General features: G+C 35.1%; 2 protein-coding genes and 1 long non-coding RNA gene across 6 annotated transcripts; 1 reads left to right on the forward strand and 2 right to left on the reverse strand.

The window, feature by feature from the left end:
• Positions 1-486: 486 nt before the first annotated feature.
• LOC143217070 (uncharacterized) lies at positions 487-19,994 on the reverse strand. Its single transcript, XM_076440827.1, has 10 exons — positions 19,615-19,994; positions 14,375-14,672; positions 13,863-14,040; positions 3,005-3,296; positions 2,552-2,808; positions 2,154-2,338; positions 1,623-1,866; positions 1,342-1,522; positions 902-1,127; positions 487-807 (listed from the first exon to the last, which is right to left on the reverse strand). The coding sequence occupies exons 1-10, from the start codon at positions 19,739-19,741 to the stop codon at positions 528-530; spliced, it is 2,268 nt and encodes a 755-aa protein (XP_076296942.1). The 5' UTR covers positions 19,742-19,994; the 3' UTR covers positions 487-527.
• Positions 6,382-12,781, forward strand: LOC143217072 (general transcription factor II-I repeat domain-containing protein 2-like). The gene is made up of 2 exons (XM_076440830.1): positions 6,382-7,313; positions 9,978-12,781. The coding sequence occupies exons 1-2, from the start codon at positions 7,050-7,052 to the stop codon at positions 11,544-11,546; spliced, it is 1,833 nt and encodes a 610-aa protein (XP_076296945.1). The 5' UTR covers positions 6,382-7,049; the 3' UTR covers positions 11,547-12,781.
• Positions 19,995-21,317: 1,323 nt separating the features above from the next.
• Positions 21,318-25,214, reverse strand: LOC143217076 (uncharacterized). Of its 4 annotated transcripts, none has more exons than XR_013010720.1 (5): positions 24,974-25,207; positions 24,659-24,811; positions 24,011-24,152; positions 23,291-23,902; positions 21,318-23,206 (listed from the first exon to the last, which is right to left on the reverse strand). It is a non-coding gene; the product is annotated as an uncharacterized LOC143217076 (long non-coding RNA). The 4 variants fall into 4 exon arrangements; XR_013010719.1 differs by having other exon boundaries at positions 23,291-23,355; positions 24,974-25,155; XR_013010718.1 differs by having other exon boundaries at positions 23,291-23,355; positions 24,011-24,811; positions 25,055-25,214.
• Between the last annotated feature and the right edge of the window lie 1,030 nt (positions 25,215-26,244).

The following is a 26,244-nucleotide window of genomic DNA, read 5'->3' on the forward strand; positions in this document are numbered from 1 at the left end:
GGTAAATATGATCTGTTATTTATGTTATAAAATAAGCAAACTGTTTATTGTATTTTTATCATACGAACATCTGATAGTTTTCCATCTATTGCATCTAAAGAATTAAATTGAAAACCTAAAACATTTTGTTATTTCTCTAAAAGTAAGTATCAAATGCACGAAACTGAAAAAAGTTGAGTTTCATGAAGAAGTTACTATTACCTTTCATCATTTTTTATTTATGTTAATGCAAAATTGTTAGAAGATCATAAATTATAGTGTTAAAGCTGTATACAGTTTTGCTACGTAGCGTTATAAAGTGATGTATATGGTCTTTCAGTTTTGAAATCAGTAAAAACGGGTTGCATTAAGTATGCAGGATTCCAATTGAGATTATCCATACAAAAATTCCCAATATATTTACACGTCATTGTTCGTTAAATATTATGTTAAAATGTTTCTCCAACTCATTGTATTAAATAGTACATACCATTTAATAATCTTAATGTCATTAGTATCTTTTTTTCATTTCAGGCTCTTTCATCATATTAAGAAGAAAATTTTTCAAGCTCCTTTTTGATTGACGCAATTAGTGGAACTGCTGGATCTTCAGGTGGAAGTTGACAATGTAAAAGAATACGTTTGGTATCTATATCTGGTACGTGTGGTCTATGAAATGGACCAGCACTTAATGGTCTAGCGCTCCAGCCACTATGAGATTTAACTGATCCCGAATGTCCATTTTCTGGAATATTTTCTTCAAACTTATTTTGAGGTAACGACGTATGACGTTTTATTTCCGTTTCCATTGTTGGTGAGGATCCAGGACTGGGTAATGCAGTTAACAACAAAATGTAACAAAATTACTAAAAGTAATTTTATGTGACATATTCACATATGAGTTACGTGAAACTATAAGTACCTAATGTGGATACATCTTCCTCTAGTCTTTGAAAATACTGGGAGAACATCGGGAACATATACTGCTGAATTCGGTTGCGTCGTACATGTTTGCATGTCTGAATTCTGTTCTCTACTTCCAAACAAACTAAACGAATCCTCCAGTAACTCATGAAGTCTTCTCTTAGCTCGACCGACAGGGCCAGCTGATGTGCATGTTATTTCATCAGTTTCTGATGTGCCATTGCCTAAATACAACATAATTCGTGTTTTAATATTTAGCAAGAATCGTTTAACTGTAAGAACTATAATTTAAATCTGGGTGTTTATCACATCCTCTTAAAAGACTCATAAAGTTTGATAACTCTTTAAAATCTCTGACATTTTAAGAAAACATACTGTGTGTAAATAAAATTATTATTATTATTGCATACAAATACAAAGAGATTAAATGTTGTATACCCTCTGTAGATAGTGTCTGTTTTCGAAGATTCCAAACTATAGGACCAACTACTCCAGGATCTTTCATAGCACTCGAAGTTCTTGCAAAAAATTTGTCATTGACTCTACTATTTCTATATGAATCAATGTCATTATTGTCTCGTCTCTCTAATTCAGGAGAATCTAGATCCAAATGTCTAACCTGTAAAAGAAAATTTATTTAAACGCATACGCTCGTGTATATAATGTATATTCTGATATACTCTCTTGTAGTTTTAGTGAAGAAACAAATTGCTACATACCATAACTGGCTCTAATACCCTAGAAAGAGGTTCAACACTTTTCATGTTGGGAAATTGTTTACAATTTGGCATAGATAGATAAGAATGGGGTGAGGCAGTAGCTTCTTCTTCTTCTTCTTCATGTCTCGTGTAATTGGTTTCCAGAGATTCTAGTGCTTCTAAATGATCAACTATGACATCCATAGAATCTGATGTTTTAGGCATATCCACTGCATCTGTCCTTAATACTCTGCCGCGTGTCAGTCTATGAAGCAATCCATTAAATTGAGTTACAACTTAAAATTTGTTGCCATACATAATAAATGAAATGTTCACAAAGATACAAGGGTGGTCTTGGTATGTTGCTGTTTGCATGCAATATTTATCAAGTCATTACAATGTTAATTTTAAAGGTACCATCTTCAAATATAGCTTATTTTGTACATGTGGCATCGAAGTGTTAAATCTGTTCTTAATTTTTTAAATATTCGAAACCTCATTAAGGAAGTTACGAAATAAGAATTTGTTTATCAGTTTGTAAAACTTGTGTACCTTGTCTGTTTTGAAGAATGTTCTTCAAAAGTGTTTATATTTGAATCATGAGCCCTTCTCTTCTGTTCTTCTTCGTTATCGCTAGAAACTTTGTGAATTCCTAAATCAAAGGTGTCAGTAGGTTCAGGAGTAATCATAGTCCTTCGCATACTTCCAGGAGTATGACTCTGACTACTACCTTCAGTCTGTAAAAAAGTAACAAAAGTGATAGAATGTGAACAAAATTTCTCATACTCCATAAGAACAAGCAATTTAGTAAATCAATTTTTTTCAATGTTAATGGAGTCACTGTAGGTACATCCTGTTTTTTTTTAATTGTACAGTGATAGGCGAATGCAATAATATATATACAAATGTACCTTAGTTAAATTCTAATACCTTAATTAAGATTAACGTACCTTAACTTCTATTTCTGACGATGAAAAAACACCATTATCACGGCCACCAGTCGTTAATATGTGGTCTGGTTTTTTCCTTAAAATACTACGATTCGGTGGTGCAGCTACTGCACTATGTGATCTTTTTCTTTTCGCCGTGCAGATTAATCCCACAAGCAGGATAATTAATAGAATGAAACCGGCACTAGCTGCTCCAATTAACAGCCATGCATCTCTTTTTCTTGAAAGTGCCAACGGACGAGACTCTTTTAAGTAAGCTGCATATAACAAACAAATGTAGCTATAAATTGTCAAAAAAATATCCTTCAGATACACATGTGAAACAGTGCGTGTATAATGTAGTACATTTTTATAAATTTTGTTCATTGTCTTCATGTTCCATATCAATATATTATTTATGTACAAATTTCATCAATTTTATAATTGTCTTATGAAATATAATAATATACTTACGTTCACTTTGAATAAGAACTGGAGCACCGAGTTCTAATGCAACTTCTTGCGGTGACAAAAGAGCCATGTCTCTGGCAGCTGTTTCTGCAGGTACAGGTTTTCCACCTAGGTGAACAGAATAAATCAACCTCGTAGCACCATTTTCAGTTATGCTTGTATTTTGCATTCTAACTTGAACAATCTCCTCTGTCGAATAATTGAATGAGCGTAATTCTGAACGCTTGTCCGCATTCTCCCCTTCAATGTCATTTGATATCAATTTTCCTGAAACGGGTCGACTTCTTGGAGGAATCTGAAAGTTATGTACCAGACAGGATAAACTTATGCTGTTTATTATCATTGGACTGCGGATCTTTATGCATTCATGAAGAAATTAGTTGGACGAAATATAAAATAGTAAAAGATTTAAAAAGTTCAAGAATGTTGTAATGTTGCTTTCAGTTTAACAAAGTCGTTAAGGGATCCCAAGTAGCCACGTACGTCCCTAAAACGTACGTTTCAGGTCCAGTTCACGTCCAAATGTCCTACGTCCATTCTGCGTACGTTTTAGGGACGTACGTGGCTACACGTGACTACTTGGGATGAAATCAATTTTTAAATTTTTATGTTATTCTTGATTCCCACAATAAATGCGAAACATTTTTATTTTGCATAAAAATCCGCAGTCTATATCTTAATTATCATATTCATAAATAGTGTCCCACGCAACTGGAACAGGCTGTAAATATGTAAACCTCCTAAACTAGGCATACACAATACACAACTGAACGATTTGGGGATTTGGGGACGGGGACTCGGCTCTTGGAGCCATTATTGGAGCTACGAGTTGTGCGTTGTGCATGCCTGTCCTAAACGGTTGGAAATAGAAGATGTTATAAGTAAAAGTTGAATGGTATCAGATGGTGCATAATATGCAACTAATCTTATGCACTTTTATGCATCGGTGCATCAAAAGAATGCATCAGACTCGTTAAAATAGCAAAGGGTTAAAGTAAGAAGCAATGTGTCTCTAAATTTCATTTTTGGAAAGAAACCGCTCGAACGCTTTCGATGTGCATTTTACAGAGTCGATAATACAGAACCGTAGACAGAAAAATGCATTGCATGCAATGTCTATGTCTATACAGATCTTAAGTCTGTGACGTAACTAACCTATGGTAAAGCGAGAATGTCCAGAGTTGTTCGATAGAGCAAAGTCAAACGTGATAGTAAAAGCGAGTAGCAAATGGTAGCAAATGAGAAATTAGACAATTTAAATAGTATAGAAGTGATGTGTCCGTTAATAAATACAAACACCGTGACAATGCAATATATATACCATTACGTAAGATGGTTGCCCATCCCACTCTTTTCTTACAGAAGGCTACGAAAAATATATATTTCCAGTTTGTCACGATATTCCGTGGTGGCGTTGATTGCAAATACACGCGTGACGTTGAATCTATGTACAATAGACTTTTGTTCAAGTTTTTGATTTCTAATACACCAAAAATTCTTTGTCTGTCACATTGACGGTAATACTAACGCAGAAATGATTCAGAAACTTGCTAAGGTAAAAGGCCATATTATGAGACAGATGCTAGAGAAGAACATGATATTTTCAATGATTTTACATAGTTAAAAACATAAAATGCTGCGAATTTTTGCATTATTCCATTCTTTCGTGTTTTCTGAAGTACAAATAATTTTTATAATGTAATTATAACGTTAAAAAATAATTATATGATTGAAAAATAGGAGTAGTGTCCATGTACGTATTATGAGACAGCTTGGATACACCATGTCCCTGGTGTCTCATACTGTATGTCCCTATTTATGGAACAGATAAGAAAATCTAAAAATCACTCTTTTTTCATATTTTAGTTTTTTATTCCTTTTTTAATATATAATATAACAATGTATCTGAAATATTAAATAAACTGTAAAATAAAATAATAAGTATTTAAATAGATTTCTTGCTCGTTAAACCATTCTTTTAGATCTTGCCTTGTTACAGCAGCTCTACTCAAACTTAAGTGCTGTGCAGTTCTAATTGATATATTTTTATGGCGGTTTCTAAACCCTTCGTACCAGTGACGACCTGGACGGTTTTCAATAAACGGTGTTTCTCTCTTCATTGATTATATATATTTTTGAGTACAATCTAATAGATCTGTTTTGTTAACCGGGTAGCCTCTTTCTGCTCGATACAGTATCCAGTTAACAATTTCACGTTCTTCAGCCTCTGTTAGAACAGTTGCTGGTCCAGTTTTCATTTTTTTAACATCTGGATTGTTTTCCCTTCTGGCTAAAGTGGCTACGGGAACTCCATATGCATTGGCAGCTTTCCTGAGAGAAATGCCTGTATCTAATGCTTTAATAGCATTTGTTAAACTTTCAGGAGAATAATTTATTCTCTTAATCTTCTTCTTATTTGAATTGTTGACTAATACAGTAGACTTCTTTTTGACCTTACAATTCACACTTTTCTTTATGGGATTTTTTCCAACTTCTTTCCTGTCTCTCCTTCTTTTAGTTTCTCTAGTACCTGCCATACTTAATACTAAACTTAAATACTAAAAAACTGTACCTAAAACAACTTATTCTAATAAATAAACATAAATTTTAATCTACATTAAAAATATTGTATTTTACACTGACAATATTTTATAGGTTAGGTCTACAATTTTCAACTCAAAACTTTAATACACTTACTTATACGTACGTTGGGAAGAAATAAAAGTCGAATCAGGTAATTAGTAATAGGAAAACGGTAAAAACTTACAATTAAAAACTATTTTCAAGTAAATAACACAGTTACACAAACTTCAAATTGCTGTCTCATAAATCGGCACTAGGCGGGAATCAACAGGTCCATGGAACATGGGACAACCAAATTATTGTACCATAAATACGGACTTCTAAAAGGCTAGTGTACATAATATGAGACAGCTTTATAATTAATAAAATTGCGCCAGAATCCTAATCGTATTTATTTAATTACAATCTACGACTTTTCAGCTTTCGATTAAGTTATTTAACATCTCTTAAAATCATTGAAATTTGTAAATATGCTAAAAACAAAAAGCTAAGTGTATTCGTACTTCAGCTCAGAGTAAGCTAAGTAATTTTATACAAACTTGGAGAGGACACTTCAACTTCATTTTTTCATATTAAATACATTAAATCAACATTAATATTTGTACACATAGAAATTTGAAGGGTTATATTTTTATATAAATATAATTTTATTTAAATTGTGATATGCATATATTTATAATATAATCCCCTTTCATTTTTGTTTTTAATGTTTCATAAATGGGGACATTGTCTCATAATATGGCCTTTTACCTTACATCTAACGAAATTTGGACTGAAGTCAGACATTGAAACGTGTCAACTACTGGCAACAAAACATTGTTTCTTGAAGCATCCTACAGGAAACGGAAATAGAATACAACTATTTTATGTATATCATGTCTTCAATCGTGTAAATAGTTACACAGTGTAGTGTAGTTTGGTATGTACAGAGATTTCCTCTCTGGTATGTATTTACTGTTTTCATTAATTGTGTAATAGATGTCAAAATGGAAAGAAAGTTTGATTAAATGTCATTCAAGTATGTCATATTTCGATGCATTTTTCTATGCTGCTGCGAAATCCACGATTTCGAATGTTTCGTTGGCGGTCGGACCGTGTTTCACGGTACATACAAAGATTCGCGTACATGTAGTTCCAAATCAGACCAACGACTAAACAAGTGCGCGCTCTGCTGTCATACACAGTAACACGTGTGCAGTTCCCCACCATGTGGCCATTGCTCCGGGAGGCGTGGCTTCGTGCTCCTGTCTGGCTATCTGCCCGAACAGAGCAAAAACTGCTCTTGGGAGCGAGTTGCTCAGGCCTGCTCCGAGAGGTCGGTGTAAACTATCAACACTGCGGCGTTCATTTATTTCCACATTGACGAATGAAAAGTGTTATTAGCAGTTGTTTTAAAGTTCGGAATAACTGGACGGAGTAGATCTTTGATATTTTTAAGTGAGCAAATTGCAACATAATTGTAATCATGGATGAACCATCGACATCTACACCGAAGCGCCATTTTAAACCTGCATGGGAAGAAATGTATTTCTTCACTGAGCATAGAGGAACACCAAAGTGCCTTATCTGCCGCAAGGTATTCAATTCTTTGAAAAAGTACAATCTCCAACGACATTATAACAGGTATCATGCAAAAGATTACGCAGGATATTCACGCGAGGAGCGATTTGCAGAGTTGGACAGGCTAAAGTGTAAGCTGCTGGATATAGAGGCAGTCTTACTCGAGGAGGTAAGAATTACAACGAACGTATTAGACTATACTTATCTCTAGAAAAAAGTATTTAATGAATCAACGAAAAAAGGTAAATATGTTGGGCTCATCATTTACAACGATACGTAAACAATGTTTTCGCTAGTAGTAAAATAATCTAACTCGAACTCTAAGTATAACTCGAATAATATTTATTATTCCGCCAGTATTTTTTTTGTAATCGTATTTATTATTCCGCTAGTATTTCTTTTTTAATTCCAACCAGTTCACATTCTAGTTAGTCGGTATATTATAAGTACAATTCTTCTAATGATCACGTTGACTTATTTAATTAAATACTTTCTGTCAGAGTCAAAAATTGTTGTTAACATTGCAATATTATCTGAAAACTTTGAGAGATTTTGAAGATTAGTCCAACATAGGAAGCAAAGAATTATTTTTTGTCAAACAACCTATTTCCTTTTATTGTCGAATCGGAACTCGCTCGTGTCTCTCCACATGACACATATAAAAGCGAAACATATCGAGAGTGAGCGAGATGACGTATCTGCATACTATATACATACATAGAGAGCAAGGGACTCGTCACGGTCGGACAGCTCCCAAATCATTTAGAACCGTGCCGAATAATACGTCATAATTTTTAGTACAGCGTAAATATTTGCTTATTCTTCATTTTTTTTTTAATAAAATACATTTCATCAATTAATTGGCGAAATTCTAAAATTTGTTGAACAATTTAGAGTTATGTACTTCGTTTTCTACATATTGAAGTATTAGCGTCCTATAATTGTTTATATAACGTAAGAATGCAATAGAATAACATTCTTCTTACCTCGGATATAATATATACTATTATTGGAAAATAAAGAGCATATACATCAAATTTGATCGTATTCGGTCTTGCTTTTACCGGTAAAATATCATCGAACAATTATTGTAAGCTTCATAAACTACATTTCAAATAATTCAGTGCGGTGCGTAACGTTTCCACACCCACACTTTCGAATGTTTTCTTTTTCGAAAACATACAAAAACATCGATTATATAAGTTCGGTATAAAACTCGATTATAAAAGTTTCATATATTGGAGAATAATAATAATAATATATTTGAGCTACAACAAGGACATGTTGAATGTTTGATTGTCAAATAAGCACAAAAATTCAATTCAAATCAATTGAAAAATTCAATTGGATTCTGAAAAATATCATAGTCAATTTTCGTAGGTGCTGATATTCTTTTTGACTCGTGTTTTTTTCAGTTTGTTGTGTAGTTTTAGTTTTACGGTGATTATACGGCTACAAGATAAACGATGTCGTGAATGAAACTTTAAGAATCGGCATCGATCGATGTTGCGGTAGCTTCAACAGCCTAGTACGGCTTGGACACGCGGCGCCTTTGTACAGTCTTGTTTGAGTAGATTAGTAGATATTGCGACGCGGCTTTGAATCTCAGGACTGTATGGTCCAAAGTTAAGATTTTCAATATTTTAAAGATCTTCATACGCAATACACTGCCGTGTCTCGCGTAAAATATCAAGTTCACACTGTTGAACTGTTCCTAGCGTGTATTAGATGCAGTGGCGGATTTGGGGGGGGGGGAGGTATAGCTCATGGCGGCAAAATCCAGGGGCGTCAAATTTTTGGAAAAATACATACCAAAGGCACAAGCCATAGCAATAAATACAAATAAATAACCAATTAATGTTAACCAATTTAGAAGTAAAAATAACATGTTTGAATGACGTATAGAATTACAAGAAATTAAAGTGTCGTATGAAATTAAGAATCCGTGTACATGTATCTCAGTGTCGCCAGAATCGACCAAAACTGGTCGATTTTCCCACTCCGTCTTCTCCCCTTCCCCCTCCCCTAAGACCGTAGACTGGTCACGTATTAATCTGGTCATCAGAGAGGGGGTAAACTGTATTCCCCTCGATTTCCTCGATCTGGCGACACTGATGTATCTATTACTGCGGGTGTACGTTTTACTGCTGTATTTTTCTCATCACATCCCGGACTTTTACAATCCTGGAAAATCGATTCTACTTCCTTAACAACTAATTAATTAATTAACGTAATTATTTAATAGTCTTTGAATTACTCAACTTTATTAAGGATGTTCCGGAGGCACATATATAAAAACGCAACAAAATTTTTGACAATTTGACAAGATATAATTCTTACTAAATTAATGCAATTACCAAAGTTTGGGTTCGATTCACTGCACCGTTTATGAATTATAGTTTAAGAATTAACACGTCTTCTTATGGAGAATTCATAAAATTCCACTTCAAACCGTATTTAAACCTTGAAAAAACGCAACTAGAAACTCCAGTTTGTTTATATACAAAAAATTATGTAATTAATTATGTTCAAAATTTATTAGGATTCACTAAACAGTTATAGAGCAAAAAATTATAAACTGTTACAAAACGTCAAATTTATCGTGTTGTCATCTCACTAGCATGGAAACGCGACAACAGTGTAAAAAAGGTATGCAAAATATACTCATGAATGGCTTTTATCGCCAATATATTGATGGATTTCGAATTTCTTGTACTTTTGTCTCCCATTGTACCTCCAGAACATCCTTAATTTATCAATTGTGTTTCACAGCAAAATATGTTGATGTCCATTGAAATACTAATAATGTGTTTAATTATTATTTGTATTTTAGGAGGAGAAGGTACTTGTGAATGAACCAGAAGTTCGAGCGAGCTATAACATTGCACTAGAGATTGCAAAAGCTGGGCGTCCATTTTCTGATGGAGAATTTATTAAGAGGTGTCTATTGGCAACCACTGAACAATTATGGCCGGATGCTGTCCAAACGGTTCAGGAAGTTAATGTTTCCAGTCAAAGAATCCGCAGCTGTATTCGCGAGATGGCGAAAAACGTAACACAACAGTTGACTGCCATTTCTAAGAAATTTGTTGCGTTTTCCTTGGCCCTTGATCAAACGACAAACGTGTTAGGCACTTCGCAGTTGGTCGTTTTTATTCGCGGAGTGGACGAAACGTTAACAGTTACAGAAGAACTGCTGGACATTTTTCCTCCAGGAGAATCGACTAGAGGCGAAGATATTGTTTCTTGCGTGGAGGAGGCAATCGAACAGAACAATTTAGATTGGTGCAAGCTCGTTGCAGTTGCCACAGATGGCACACCTGCTATGGTAGATAGTCACTCTGGGTTCGTTGGTTGCCTCCAGTCGAAATTACGAAATTTAGCAGTTCCTCAAGATGTAGTTGCTATACATTCTATCATCCATCAGGAAACTTTATGCATCAAGTGTATCCAGTTTGATCATGTCATGTCTGTTGTTGTACAAGCAATAAACTTTATACGGGCACACGGATTTAAATGCTGGCAATTTAGATCATTTTTAGAGGTCCTAGAGGTTGAGTACGGTCAACTGCCATATCATATTGATGTTGGGTCAATCGGTCGTACGAATATATTGGAAAAGTTTTACAATCTCCGTGTAGATATTCATTTTCTAATGGACGCAGCAGGTTACGTAGTACCGGAATTGCAAGACGGCGATTGGATCGCTGACTTGTCTTTTATGTGCGACATTCTCCAACATGTCGGTATCTTGAACGAGTCGTTACAAGAACAAGGGAAAACGATTATAAATTTATTCGATTCGATAGAATCATTTAAATTGAAATTGAAGTTCTGGATAGAGCAGTTGGAGCGTAGAAACACGTATCATTTCACGAAATTGTCGTCGGTTAGCTCGGAGATTAAATTTGACAAATATATCAACGTCTTGAAAAATCTTGGCGAGGAATTCTCGTTGAGATTCAGTGAAATTACAAAAATAGAGAACGATTTCAACTTAGTAACCATGCCATTTTCTATCGACATAGAAGCAGTTCCATCTCCTTTGCAATTAGAAATTATTGATCTGAGATGCGATAGGAACTTGAGACACGAGTTTATGAACAAAGTAGATATATTAAGTTTTTACAAGAATTTCCCAAAGTCCAGGTTTCCTGGTCTACATATGTGTGCAGCACGTTTAATTGCTATGTTCGGGTCCACGTATATCTGTGAGAAGTTCTTTTCTATATCGAAAAAAGCAGAAAGCGCTTATAAATACGTAATATCGGATCACGACTTAAAAGATGTAAAGAATACTGTTATTTTAGGTACAGTCGAATCCATAGTACCAAATATAGTAGAGTCGATTGAAAGAAGGATGCCCGCACAACATAGCATATGTGTTATAACTGACAATTAAATTATTGTAACTATGATAATTTATACCAATTGCTATCTTTACGACTAGACTTATTGTCTTCTTTCAATATTTTCATAAGTTCAAAATAAACTTAAAGCTTTATAACTTTTGTGAATATTTTTACCATATTCTGTTTTGCACATTTTTACTCATTGTAAGTGTACAAATGCATAAAGTCTTCACTGTCGGATTAAAACGTTTTTCAAAATGTTGTTGTTATTTTAACGGAAGTGAGTACGCATCCGTGAACGGATTTTGCCTTTTCTTTCCATCAAAAATATCTCCGAAAACAACACACACTCAGAGTTGTGTTGAATTACAGTTGAATTACTTCACGAATTATAATTACAAGGTAATTCAATTACACTCACGATTCGTGTATTTAGCAATTAGATTAATTGAAAGGTTCGAATTATGTAATTCAAATACGATGTATTTAAATTAGCACAACTCTGATGCAGACTGATTCAATCACCGCGATATCTACAAGTTTAACCAGCAGTCTTGATCTTTTTCATTGAAATATCTTGTAGCAAGTTTGAACCAAATGAGCAGGGAGGATGACAGGGTCCGGGGTACAAACTGGAGTTAGGGTATAAGACGTAACCCGCCAAGAATAAAATGATAAACAATTTCCCCGAACATAATTTGTAAATAAGTGAAGCTTTCCCTATTTGCTCCCGTTGTTAAAGAAACCGATTGACCACGTTATGATGTATCATCGAAGTGACTTGTCATCTTGCACGTACAGTGGACTCCAAAAAATATTCGGACACTAAGCATGACTAACTCTACGGCTTGATAATTCGCTTGTTGATAAAGCAATCGTCCTGGGAATTGTTTCTATAGTTATAGCACCTCTCGATACCGTACAATTTTTGTCAATGCAAAATGTAAATACAACAGTTTTCTGATATCTCTAAAAATAACAGAAATAGTGGTTAAAATGATTATAGTTATTACCCCATCCTATAATATGTATACATATGCGTATACTGCGTGTAATTAAATTTAAAAGTGCTGAAATTGTTTCGTACGAGAAGGACATCGTTTACTGATCATAGTCTGTGTTCCTGTTCCACGCGGAAAAGTAAAAAGTACCATGAAGAGAATATTCTTTCATTTCATAGTTCATATAGCAATAAGTCGACTCGTTGTGTAGGGAATTATGAAACACATGATACTGCTATTTGAAATGAAAGAATATTATGAAGAGAGGTGTTTCAAAAATTATATGAATTTCAACGTCATTTTTGAAGAGAATAGTTGAGTTTCGACCTATTGTTCCTCTCACAAGGTTGGTCCTCATGACCAGTAGAACACGATCGAAAAGAATTTTGGTTTTTTTTATCTTGTTTTCCACGTCCAAGATCAATTTTACGGGGGGTTTCCTATGTTATTTTCGATTAAATCGGCGGTGTAGACTCCGCGATATAATAATTTTATGACACCTTGTACAGAATAACTCCTGGACGTCTGTTTAGAGTACCACAGAACCTAGCCAGAGGACACGTGCGAATTGGAGAAAATATTTGCGTATTGCAATTGGAACGTTCTTGTGTATCCATCATAAAATTTGTTCCTTAGCGCTCATTAGCGTTCCCAGACTCGCGACAGAGTCGGAAATCGATAGAAACCATTTGGTCAACTCCCTTATTGATTCACAACCTGACAGTTCGCTACTGTTTACGGTTGGTTACATTGCAGATGATGGAAATAGAAGCGTGACGCTGTTTGCAAGCGATTATCCTGCATACAGTGTTTCCCCAGTAGCGTTGCATTTCGTCGAGTGTCTTAGCATTAGATTTTTTAATTCTTATCATCTTAAATTCCAGCGCACCAACCACGAGGTGTATAATATCTAGGTAGCTTCGAGTTTCTAGTTGATGAGGGCAAAGACAAAGTATTAGGTCGTTGCATATGAAATGTCCGATTTTTAACAGTAACGTTAAACAACCGTAACTATTTCTTATTGATCAAAGATCACACGTTTCTTGATTGGTATTATGGTACACGTTGAATTTTTTCTTCGCGCGACTGATTGATGTTGAAATCAAATCTATACAAAAGGAAATTGATATGTGTAAATTAAAATTGAAGAGAGGATCGTAAGCTTTGTACCTCAAAGTGACGTACAATGAACCTGCCAACTGTAATAGTATTTCTTGATGAAAACGCATCGCAACATTTGCATTCTAAAGTCGGACATTTCATATGAAACAACCCAATAGTTTCCTGACTGTCTCACCGTACCATCGGAATTCTGCGATGTTACAGAGTAATATTCGTATCGTGTTATAAAATATTAGAAATTACCTTGTTCGTGGCAAATGATCGTTCGTCCGCGGATCTCTGAAATCGTGGATCCGTCCGTAAAAGTCCAAGGTGACGTTGCTGTTGCCTTGAGAATGCGGTTCGATATAATCGAGCCAATTTCAATTCAATTTTAGGCGGCACAGCTTCACCAGCACGGAGAACAGTTAACAACCAGTATCTGAAAGTTTAAGACAAAATAAGCAACGTCGACCGATTTTGACGAAATTTTCAGGATATGTTTAATTGAAACAGATCTACAAAACGTATTTTTTTAAATTTTCAATATAGGCCCACATAAAAAAGTTGTAAAATGGATCTTTTAGTATTTTCTCTACAATTCCGACCAATTGCAATTTTCGAAAAAATTTCTTTTCATATCCTGTAGTGAACTAAGTGCTCTAGCTTCCGAAAAAAGTTTGAATCGTATAGCCCAATATTAAAAAGATTATCGCGTTTTTTAGAGCGTCCGAATATTAATGGGAGTCACTGTATATAAACAGAATGATAAATACCTTGGACCAGGATCTTCTGCCACAATTATACCAATATTTTGAGTCTCGTCGTCATCCAGTCTTGGCGTAGGTTCGATGCACGTGGTACATTTTGGATCTTCGGGACTAGGACGGTTTTGAGGTTTCTCATCTTCATCCTTTCGATAGTAAATTGTTACTGTATGATGAATCGTCCTAGGTTCATAAAAGGGCTGATTTGAATCCACCCACGGTGGAGCATTTTCCGCATCGGTCCAAAAGAAATCTTGCAAATGAACTCGCCGTCCTGGTAAATGCTCGATAACAATGATTTCGTCCTCTAAAAGCAAAAATATTTACTTTTGTAAGTCTTGGAGTTTAGTGGAGTTTAGTCAATGTTTAAGAAGCAAAATAATATTTTATCAAAAGTTTCAACATTCGTATCTTTTGTAGTACGACGAATGCGATAACTAGACTGCGGATTTTATGCATTTATGGCAAAAATGGGTATGTGCAATTTAAAGCAGTGGACAGATTAAAAGGATTTAAAAATATCAACGTACTCGTTTCAGCTGATCAATATCATTCAAGAAGAAATTACATTTCTATTTGGCTCCTATGTTGTATAATTTATGAAGATAATTTTGTATTTTGCATAAAGATCCGCAGTCTAGTGATGACTACGAATGACATTACGAATGAGTAATTCAAATAATCAATTTTTAAGTTGCATTGATGGTATCGACATTTTTATCTGAAAAATATATTTTTAATGTAGTCAGAATAAGATGGTAAGAAGAGTTCTCTGACAGAGCTTGCGTCCGGTCTTGTAGAAGGATAAGGAGTCCACCAACTCTTCCCACCACTATCGTTTCTTCGTTCGCATAATAGGAGCTCATTTTCATATGATGATTCACGAATGAGAAACCACAGTTGCAACTGTATTCGCGATTGATCTAAAATTTTAAATATATCATTTTTTCATGAAATGGAAAATTGAGAAATAAAGTCCACCCTAGTATACATTATTTTGTTCTCTATATTTAATGAGAAACAATTACGGTCCATTACTTAGAAATAATTCAAGGGTAGTTGATTATGTACAAAATTGTTCACATACGAGGAGAAAGTATAATTTTTGGAAAATGCTCCGAACTAGTGGGCACAATAGAAAAGGTTTACTAAACCTTTGCACTCGAGTGGTGAAGTGGTGACTCGGAAAGAGAGAGAGAGAGAGAGAGAGAGAGACGCCACTAAATTCTTATACCATTATTCAAAATACTTGTTGCATTATTAAATTTTTATTCAATAAATTACTAAACGTATTTAATATTTTAATAAACTACCGAAAGTATTGTGCGAGGTATTGTATCAGTTTTATATCGATGAAATTAAGAAAATCATATAAAATGAAAATATTTCAGGCCGGAAGAAACATTCGGTTTTCGAATTAGAATAGCTCCGAGTGCAAAGATTAAGAATTTCATTTTTCGATCGACGCACTACTGTATTTTGTGTTTATCCGTAGTACTTCTGCGACTTTGTTATGGCAACCTGATTTCACGGTCGGTTTACAGTTCCGTTCCGGATGTATTGTACGTGTATGTTCATGATTCGTATACTCTGTCATCTACGATTTTATAATTAGTAGAGACTCCAATGTCCATCCGAATGTCGGTAGTATTATATGACTGATTTCAAGTAGAAATTACACTGTCCAACAAAATCAAACTTTTTTTGTGTTCAACATTTACTGTTGGGTGATTCTTATCGCACCAACAATAATGGAAATTCTTAACCCACCAAGAATAATTGGACAGTGTTATTGAAAATCATATACGTCTATCTTGCGTGCGTTATCGCTGTTGTTCTTGTTATCGATCTTGGCCATTACAATAATTGCAGGCTCCGATTACGTTGCGCGAAAAATTTTCGATGTAAAACACACGAAAATCTCGGATGTTTCACATTTTTTAAGATTTTTTAAAATAGAAACGAAGCTTCTCAAAGGCAAGTTCTGTTTTCCTCTTTGTACTAGTTCCTTCTTATGTAAACCTGATTATAGAAGGCCTGAAAGTAACTTTTTCTAACAACAATTCTCTAAGAACAATGTAACACCTACAGTAAGGAGCATAACTGATTCAACACACTTTTAATCGGAATAACTTTTTTATGAATGGACCAAACGACTTCAATTTCTCTGTAAGGCTAGAAGAATTAGTTTAGTAAATGACGTCTGAAAAACATGTTGAAGAAATGCATTTGGTCGGAATTGCGAAAAGAAATAGTAAAAATTGATTTTTACTACTTTTTTAGCTGGGTGAATAACGAAAATTTAAAAGATGTGTTTGGTCAACTCGTATAAATGATATACGCTCTGAAAATTTCATTGAAATTGGTTAATTGGTTTACGAGTTATAAACGATCAAAAGTGGTAAAAATAGCAATTTTTCAAAATTTCGGCCTTTTTCCCATTTTTGATCGTTTATAACTCGTAAACCAATTAACCAATTTCAATGGAATTTTCGGAGCATATATACTTTATACGAGTTGATCAAACACATCTTTTAAATTTTCGCTATTGGCCCCGCTAAAAAAGTATTAAAATCAATTTTTAATATTGTTACGGTTAGCGTTAAAGCAATAATAAATAAATAAACTACAATATTTGACAAGCTCTTGGTGAACTTGAGTAAGTATCTCGCGACATGCATCTTTGCTAAGCTTAGCTCGCGATAGCAGTGTTAAATCAATATGAAACTGAGTTCCTATGGAGAAAATAAGGTAAATTGGTTCCGATTAATCCCTCGTTTCGTTACATCACGTGTTTCCTTTGTCAATAGAGATTTTCCTCCGACATGAAGCTGTGATTACATAGTCATAACGTATCAATTTATCAGATAATGGCACGAACCATTGCCGAGGCACGTCATTAACTTATTGAACACGATCAATTTTAAAACAAAGTTAATATTAATTTCACGTGCTTATCGATCACTAGACTCCGGTTGTTTATGCAAAATGGAAAGTTTGTATTATCATTTGCAAGACGCAGGAGCTAAATTTAAAATTGATATTCTTCATTAATCATTTTATAATAATATATAGAGATCACTTATTAATATAATTCTATCGATTAATGACGGAAAAATGTTTGGATTTGTTTAAAGTGCGAGACAGTCGATATTAGAGGCCATTAATAATTTTATAATGTGGTGGAAATAATTAGTCTTTTAATATTTTCACTGTTTTAAATTGCGCTTGCTCATTTTTGTTACGAATGCATAAAATCCGGAGTCTATCGATCACGTTATGACGTAGGTACGCAATACACATATTTGTATAGTACAAGTATGCAGGTATAGTTTCAAACAGATTAACGATAAATGTGATCATTAACAATAGTTAATCAGCTGGCCGCATTGTCGAATGTTTATTACTTTTCTAATCGGATGTAGGAAACTACCGCTAATGTTGTGAAAGTGTTCCATCGAATTGTTTGACGGTATTTGAGCCGGTGTTACATCGTATGGAAATTAGAGAATACGTAGTAGTATAGTTTCGTACTTACGTACAGCGCGACAGGTGTATAGGTGTGTACGTGCACGTTAGAAAGCGTGCCGCCGATAGGAACAATATCGATTCGTTGACGAACACCTGCAGCTTATCGTTGAATTATTTAAGCTCTTTCCTAGAATGTAACGCGACTACATCCTCTAGTTTTCCGAGCGACAGGGATTTCAGTCAAATTTCAAATTTCCTCGATCGAATTCCCTATCTCTGTACTAAATTTTCAATCCTATCAATGGTCAAAGCTGCACTATAAGGCGTTTCAAAGTAGAATTCTATTTGACAAGAGCGACAGGGATTTCAGTCAAATTTCAAATTTCCTCGATCGAATTCCCTATCTCTGTACTAAATACTATCAATTTTGAAAGTTATACTATAAGGCGTTTCAAAGTAGAATATTATTTGAAAAGTGTATGCACACAAATTTTCCCAAAATTCCTGTTATCTCTTTATTCATCGTATTTAGAAAAAAATACTTCCAATAAAATTTGTATGGTTTTCAAAGCTCTATAGAAAGGTACATTTTTTAAATATTTGATTTGACGTGTTGAAGGTCATTTCAAGATCAAGTTCACTTTTTTAAATAGGAACATGATTTTTTTTATTACGCCATCTTACTCTATGAGAGAAAACAGGTAAGTTCTATTCGAAACGTTTTTTAATTCGACAACAACTTTTTAAGTTATTCAATGATAAAGTTATAAAAAGTGCATAGTCTAATGGCGTCAAATCAGGAGAGCGCGCTGTCTTTATCATTGCATAACTTAAAAAGTTGTTGTCGAATTAAAAAACGTTTCGAGTAAAACTTACTTGTTTTTTTCTCATGGAATAAGTTGGTGTAATAAAAAGATAATGTTTCCATTAAAAAAAGTGAACTTGAGCTTAAAATGACAATACGTGAAATAGAATACTTAAAAAATGCACCATTCTATAGAACAAATTTTATTGGAAGTATTTTTTTCTAACTGCGATGGATAAAGAGATATCCCGTATAACAGAAATTTTAGGACACCCTGTATATGTATGCAAAATAGAAATCGGTTTGCACGCAAAAGTAATTATCGTTGTGGCAAATAAATATACGTACAGACAATAATACTTAAAGGTACAGGAGGTAAACACTGTAAACACCGTCTTACGGCTCAATTGATCGATTTCATTTTGCATTACAATTTTCGAGTTTGTAATTATTTGAGTGTGTCATCAATACAGTAGAAAAACTCCGATACACACGCGATTCGTTGAAATAAGCTTATCAATGGTACAGAAATGATAACAAAAGTTTTCCTAACTACATTATATTGGCTGAAACTTGGTGCATTCAAGAAACAAAATTCGAGCATTGCCAAAGAGTCCATCTCTCACAATGAATCGTATAGCAGTATAGCACGTGATGTACTCCTTACGTTTAATTGACATTCCGAAACTTGACAGTAGAGGTCTAGACAGACAGAGACGGAGATAGAGGGTGAAAGAGAAGGGGGAGGGGTGAGAGAGAGAGAGAGACGAAGAGAAAGGGAATGAAAAGAGATCGTTGTAAATATTGTGACGTAAAACAATAAGCAAAATATATGTCGTACATCGTCACAGATATTTTCACATTTAGAGACTAATTTACTCGTGTGTTTACATGATGTAAAAATAACAGATCGATCTACTTTGATTTGTTGCGTGCGATTATTGTTTGTAGAAAATATGAAATGGAAACTGACCAGCTCCCGGTGGGAGGGAGGCTTGCACTCTCGAAACATTTGAATTTTGTAGTAGGAAGATTACGATTTGTACGAGCGCACCGAATGGAACCGAAAACACGGAACATAAAACACCGCAAAGCAGCATTGCGGCCGCCGCGCAGCGCTCCACTCTAACTAAGGAGAGGGAAACGCTGTCAACGATCCTGCTAGGCTACCCGGGGCTGGCTAATCCAAATGCTCGTGCTCGTATTCGTGCCAGTGCCCGTACTCGTGCTCGTGTTCCTCCTCGTGTCCATGCTCGTGAATCGTCGCGCCAACGCCAACTCACTGTTTCGAACATGCGCATGGCGCGCACGCCTTTCACCCGTATCTCCGTATCTTCGTAACCGTAACCCTTACATCGTATATTGTATATGTCCAGTCAACTAGGCGCCAGGCCTGCTCGGAGCAGATATCGAGCACAGCCTAGCGAGCAGATGGCGGGCATTATCCCACATTATCCTGACTGAACGACTGAACGACCAGTGTTCCGATATCGTCCAAGATTTTTCGTGCGATGGCTGGCCGCTGGTGGCGCTTTCAGCCTCAGTAAAGTAAGATACTCGATAAAATGGGGTACCTTGAGCACCCCACAGAATTTGAAAAGATTTGTATGATTTGATTCTGAAAAATGAATGTATAACATGTGTATTTGAGTATATTTTGTAACTTGTAGGACACGTCCTGAAATTTTTTGTCCGGAACAGATTGTTTCGGTACTTTCGCGCCAATATAACTGTCTCAAGGCGCAGGGCGAAGGGCTCCAATGGTCAATGCGTTTTTTTCATGTGGTATCCCCTGTAGGCCTATTCCACTCTGTTGCATGACAATTTCTGAAACTAACTTAGTGATGGGCGCAATCGACTAAAAACTATCGATTTAGTCGATAGTAGCTGTTACTATTTTCAGTCGACTAGTTTTACTGAACTATCGACTGAATTTCGCAGTGGTGGGGGTTACTATTTTCAGTCGACTAGTTTTAGTAAAACGACTGAATTTCGCAGTGGTGGGGGTTACTATTTTCAGTCGACTAGTTTTAGTAATTTCGCAGTGGTGGGGGTTACTATTTTCAGTCGACTAGTTTTAGTAATTTCGCAGTGGTAGGGGTTACTATTTTCAGTCGACTGTTTTACTGAACGACTGAATTTCGCAGTGGTAGAGGTTACTATTTTCAGTCGACTGCTTTCACTGATATATATATATATATATATACTGCTTTACTAAACCCAACTAAACCAGAGGTTACCTCTCTGATTGAATTATCAAATTAATTAATTAATTCATTAACCCCATCCGTCCCTCGGTGTCAAATTGACACAGTGGTAAAAAACCGATAAAATAACAAGCAGGTGATTAGTTATTTTTCGATGATTTTTAGTCAAATTGATGAGTTAAAATTTCGGTTATGTGTTTCGCATGAAAAAGATAAAAGTCACGAAGTCTCGGGCAAATTTATACCTATAAACAATTCGATATTTCGAGAAAACTGCCAGATTGACGGAATTCAATTGTTGTATGTACTACTAAATATTAATTATTACAAATATTCTCCGAAAATATGAATGATTTATGCATTTCATTTATGTTAATAAAATATTTATTACATTCAATACAAAATTGATATTTTATTATTATATTTATCCTATCCTATATATTATATGTAATATCGATAACACCAAAAGGATTATTTATTTATTTATTTATTATACATGTATAAATCTGAAGAAGCTAGGATTGTTGTATTCTAAATAATGATAGTACAAGTTCGTGGGAATGGAACTTTATTCGACAGATCAGGTATAGCGGATTTTTCTTCCAGGCCCGCGAGATACATACTTACCGTGGCCTTGTGTGGGCCCATCGGATCTTGGTCGGCGCGACCCTTCGGAAACTCGGGGGTTTATTATGTGCTATTGAGGCCTTTAGGCCGGCAACGAAAGATTCTAAGTAACGAGACATGCATATCATAAAACATCTAAATTGCACGCGCTAAAAATAGCTTCATTGTCGCTTGCTTCGTAAACCGACCCGACCATTTGCACGCCAAATGTTTTATTGTACGTGCCGGTGGCCGCTACAAACCCAATATGTATATATAGACTTAAATCAAATAAAAATATAAAAAAATTACAGTAACATAGCATGTATTAACAAATTAATCGCAATAGAGGAAATTATAGATAAACATTAACTTAAAATTAAACATTTCTTAGTGCCCTACATAAGAATTTCTTAAAGTAATCAATAGATCCATTGAAGAAATCAATCATATCAATAAATTTAATAAAACCTAATATTTTTAGACCAGCGTTTACAATATTATTACAGTGCTTTGAGAAATTTAATGTAGGTGTAACACAGACGACCAAGTCATTAGTTTCACTAATGTTTAATTATAAACTTATAAATAATATAAAATTGTAAAGTACTATATTTTTAGATAGTCTCTCCAAATTATAATAAATAGGAAAACTTATATGGTATGAAATATGATATTGTGGAACGAAAGAATCTTCACGTGCGACTTTTCTTGGATGTGAAACCACTGTGAATATACTTATAACTTTGACAATATAAACCGGCTTTCTAGCTAAGGATTGAGATTTTTCTCAACCACTCGAGTTCAGTAACGAAATAGATTTGAACGCGTCTGCAACAGCGAACACTTTTGCAAGCAAGGAAGCGAACGCTTGGTTTTCTATGAAATCAAATAGTTTAAACCATTTTTAATTTTAAAACTGCTCCCTGAATAATTTTAATGAACTGTGGCTGCTTTTTTGGCGCTGCCCTACGCTGCTGTTTTAGAAAACTTCTTATTTCCTTGCCATATTCCTTTCCTATTGTTGTCCATTCTGCGCGGGTCTGGTCAGTCCTGATATACATGTGGCGACCAGATCCACGGCCTCTCCTGTGTCTCTTCCAGGTATCTCTCGAACCTATTCGAGATTTACGGTCAGGCCCTGGCGAACGTTTCCTTTCTTTACGACATCCTCTCCTGCTTGCCTTCCTCTGCTCTTTCCGTTAATTATAGCATCCTTCCGCGATTGCTTCTTTCCACGTGTCTTTACCTGTCTTTCCTCTTCTCCTAGATTTTCCTTACTTTCCTATCCTTAATTTCTTCTCCTTACTTTCCTCCCACTATTCGGGTTTCCACCTCTCTTCCATTTTTTCCTTTTCCTCGGGAGTTTCTATACGTTGACGAGTCACTTAGTCACAAGTCGTTGGTCTCTGGTCTCGCGTCGTACACCAAGTTTTCTCTTAAATAAACTCGTGTTGAGGAAACATTCTGAGTTCTAAAATAGTGTTTAGTAGTATACATAAGTTTTCATAGTGTATATATAATACAATATGTATAAACAAAAGCGCTCAATAGTGTGGCAATATTTTGAACAAAAGACACCAACGAGTGCCGTGTGTCGCTTATGTAAAAGAGAATACAAAAGTGCAAAAAACACATCCAATTTAAGTGACCATTTGAAGCGCAAACATTTCACAGTGCTGGAAGCCGATCGTCGCGTGCACGAAGAAGCAGAGTCGATAGACGTGGATGATCAACTTGCAAGTGCTACACCTGGAACATCAACGCAAGCACAAGGAATTACATCGGTGGCTTTCACTTCAAATGCAAATTTGGCAATCCAAAATGAAGACTTACCAGGTATGGTGCAGAGGTCTCGGGTTCATTTAAGGCAGCTAACATTGAGGACAACTTCAAATGATCTATCACAAACAAAAATTACAAAATTAAATAATCTGGTGGCAGCCATGATTTGTAAAGATTTGCAACCGCTAACTATTGTAGAAGACGAAGGCTTTAATGAGTTAATTAAGGAGCTTGAACCACGATATAAACTTCCCAGTCGAAGAACACTGGGACGGACCATCTTACCACAATTATACATTGACACTAAAAATATAATTTTAGAAAACTTGAAAAAAACAAGTCATGTTTCTATTACGACAGATATCTGGACCAATTTAAATATGCAATCCTTTTTAACGATCACTGCACATTATTTTATTGAAAATAAATTACGCTCAAACGTATTAGCCACTAATCTTTTAACAAATAGCCACACAAGTCAATATATTGCGCACTGTATTCAAGATATTTTATCGGAATGGCAAATCTCAAATAAAATTTGTGCTGTCGTGACAGATAATGGTGCAAATATTAAAGGAGCTGTACGTAACTTAGGCTATATGCATTTGCCATGTACAGCACACACGTTAAATTTAGTGGTAAACGATTCCATAAGTGGTGTGACTGAAATAATAAATTTATTAAAAATCTGCCGTTCATTAGTTGGGCACTTTAAAACAAGTGTTGTAGCAGCAGAGAAATTAAGAAGTATGCAAAAGCAAATGGGCTTACCAGAACTGAAGATAAAAAAAGATGTAGCAACACGCTGGAATTCTTGCCTCGTGATGCTGGAGAGACTGTTTGCAATAAAAGTGCCTTTGTCTGCTGTCATAGTTTCATTAAGCAGAAGTCCCACATCACTTACAGCTGAACACTGGGAAATCATAGAAGATATCATACCGTTATTGAAACCACTAGAATATGTTACAACTGATTTATCAGCAGAAAAATATCCCACAGCATCCAAAATTGTTCCTTTAATAAGAGGAATTCAAAATGCTATAAACATGATTACACCAGAAACCACAGCAGGACTACGTTTAAAAAATAATATTTTAAATAATATTGAAATAAGATTTAACTACATCGAACAGAATAATATTACTTTAATAGCCACACTATTAGATCCAAGGTTTAAAATAGCTGTATTTGAAGACAATAGGATTGCACAGACAGCACAGAATATATTAAAAGAAGAAATAAGTTCCTTGGCAAGAACAGCCAGTAGTCATGAAACGAATGCAAATAGAGCCATAGCAGAAGAACCATCTCAAAACAATGAATTTTGGAACTTTTTTGTATCAAAAGTGTCACAGTTAAATAACCAATCTACGCATATTGAAAATGTAACAACCATCATCCGTCAATACATAGATTTACCATATGAAAACATTAAGAGTTGTCCAGTCGCATTTTGGAACAAATATAATTGCACAATGCCACAGCTTTTCGAGATAGCAGATAAATATCTTTGTATTCCTGCAACCTCTGTACCCTCGGAGAGAATATTTTCAAAGGCTGGACAGATTATGTCTGAAAGAAGAAACAGACTTTCAGCGAAAAACTTAGACCAATTGATCTTTTTAAATGTCAACATTTAAAATATATGTATATATATATATAAATTTGGGTCAACTTCATAGTGGAGACCATAATCATTTAAGGTTAGATTAATTATAATTTTGGAATTTTTACCTTAATTTAATTTTATTACTAATTTCTACTACGACAAATGTAAAATATAAAATAACATTAAATATTTTTAATTTTAGGAACCTCTCTCTCTCTCTAATAAAGCTGAGCGTCATGAAAACCATCGAATATGGAGAGCAATGAACATGAACCAATAACGCAATTCAGTCAAATAAGCCAATTCAGTCGACTGAAAACTATCGACTAAATAGTCGATAGTATGTAGTTACTAAATAGTAACTAGTCGATAGTTGAATTTAGTCGATAGTGCCCATCACTAAACTAACTTTGAACAATAAACACGGAAGAGAGAGAGAGAGAGAGAGAGAGAGAGAGAGAGAGAGAGATAACTTTGACAAATACTTCTTAATTCCATTGCCAAAATTTTAAACAGTCGTTCAGACAAACTTCTTCGTGTACGTTTAGATGTACTCGGAATATCAGATATATCGAACGAAAGATTAGATGTCGCGTCTCGCATCGCAGACGATAGACTGTTTAACATTTTGGCAATTGTAACGATAACACAAATTATAATGTTAATATTAAATATGATCTTGACATGATGATTTCGTTTTATTTACGAGAATAACTTGTCGAACGAATAAACAAAAAATGATCCCACATTATAGATTTTTCAATTTATTACGACAAACGTCGTAATATCGAACGTCGAATGGCGCCGCTGGTTAAAAACAGCGATCAGGACCTGCGAACGATTCTCGCAGCTGCTCGAAGCATAGGATGCTCGGAATCTGGACGAATCTGCCGGACACACCCTGCCAGCGTAAAGTGCTACCTCTGCTGACGCAGCTGCATGGTATTCCCCCAGCTTCCGGCAGATGGAAGGCAGGTCGTTCCTGGATTCTGCCTCGCCGTAAGACCGAAAACCGAGCTGCCTTCCATCTGCCAGGAAGCTCCTGCCGATTTGGACGAGCATCTGCGTCAGCAGAAGTATCGCTTTCTGCTGGCAGAAAGAGCCGGATAAGTTGACGGCAGAGCGAAGGCAGCTCGGGTCTGAATTCAACCTTCGTTTAAGACTGAAGAGGGCAGCACATCTATATAATAAAATTTTCAATAAAATTACAGTGTATAAAAAACTCGTAACACTTAATTTAACCTACATTTTGCTTTGTTATTCTAGCCTAGCTTTTGGAAGAAAGTACGCGCGAGGAGGTTCAATAAACAAACAATTAACTATGCGTAATTTTTTTATTGTATATTATGTACATTTTTAATGACCATTCTTATGGTGCAATAAATGTTTATGTATA

Source organism: Lasioglossum baleicum, chromosome 16 (genome assembly GCF_051020765.1).
Source record: "Lasioglossum baleicum chromosome 16, iyLasBale1, whole genome shotgun sequence".
In the NCBI taxonomy this organism is placed as follows: Eukaryota; Metazoa; Arthropoda; class Insecta; order Hymenoptera; family Halictidae; genus Lasioglossum; species Lasioglossum baleicum.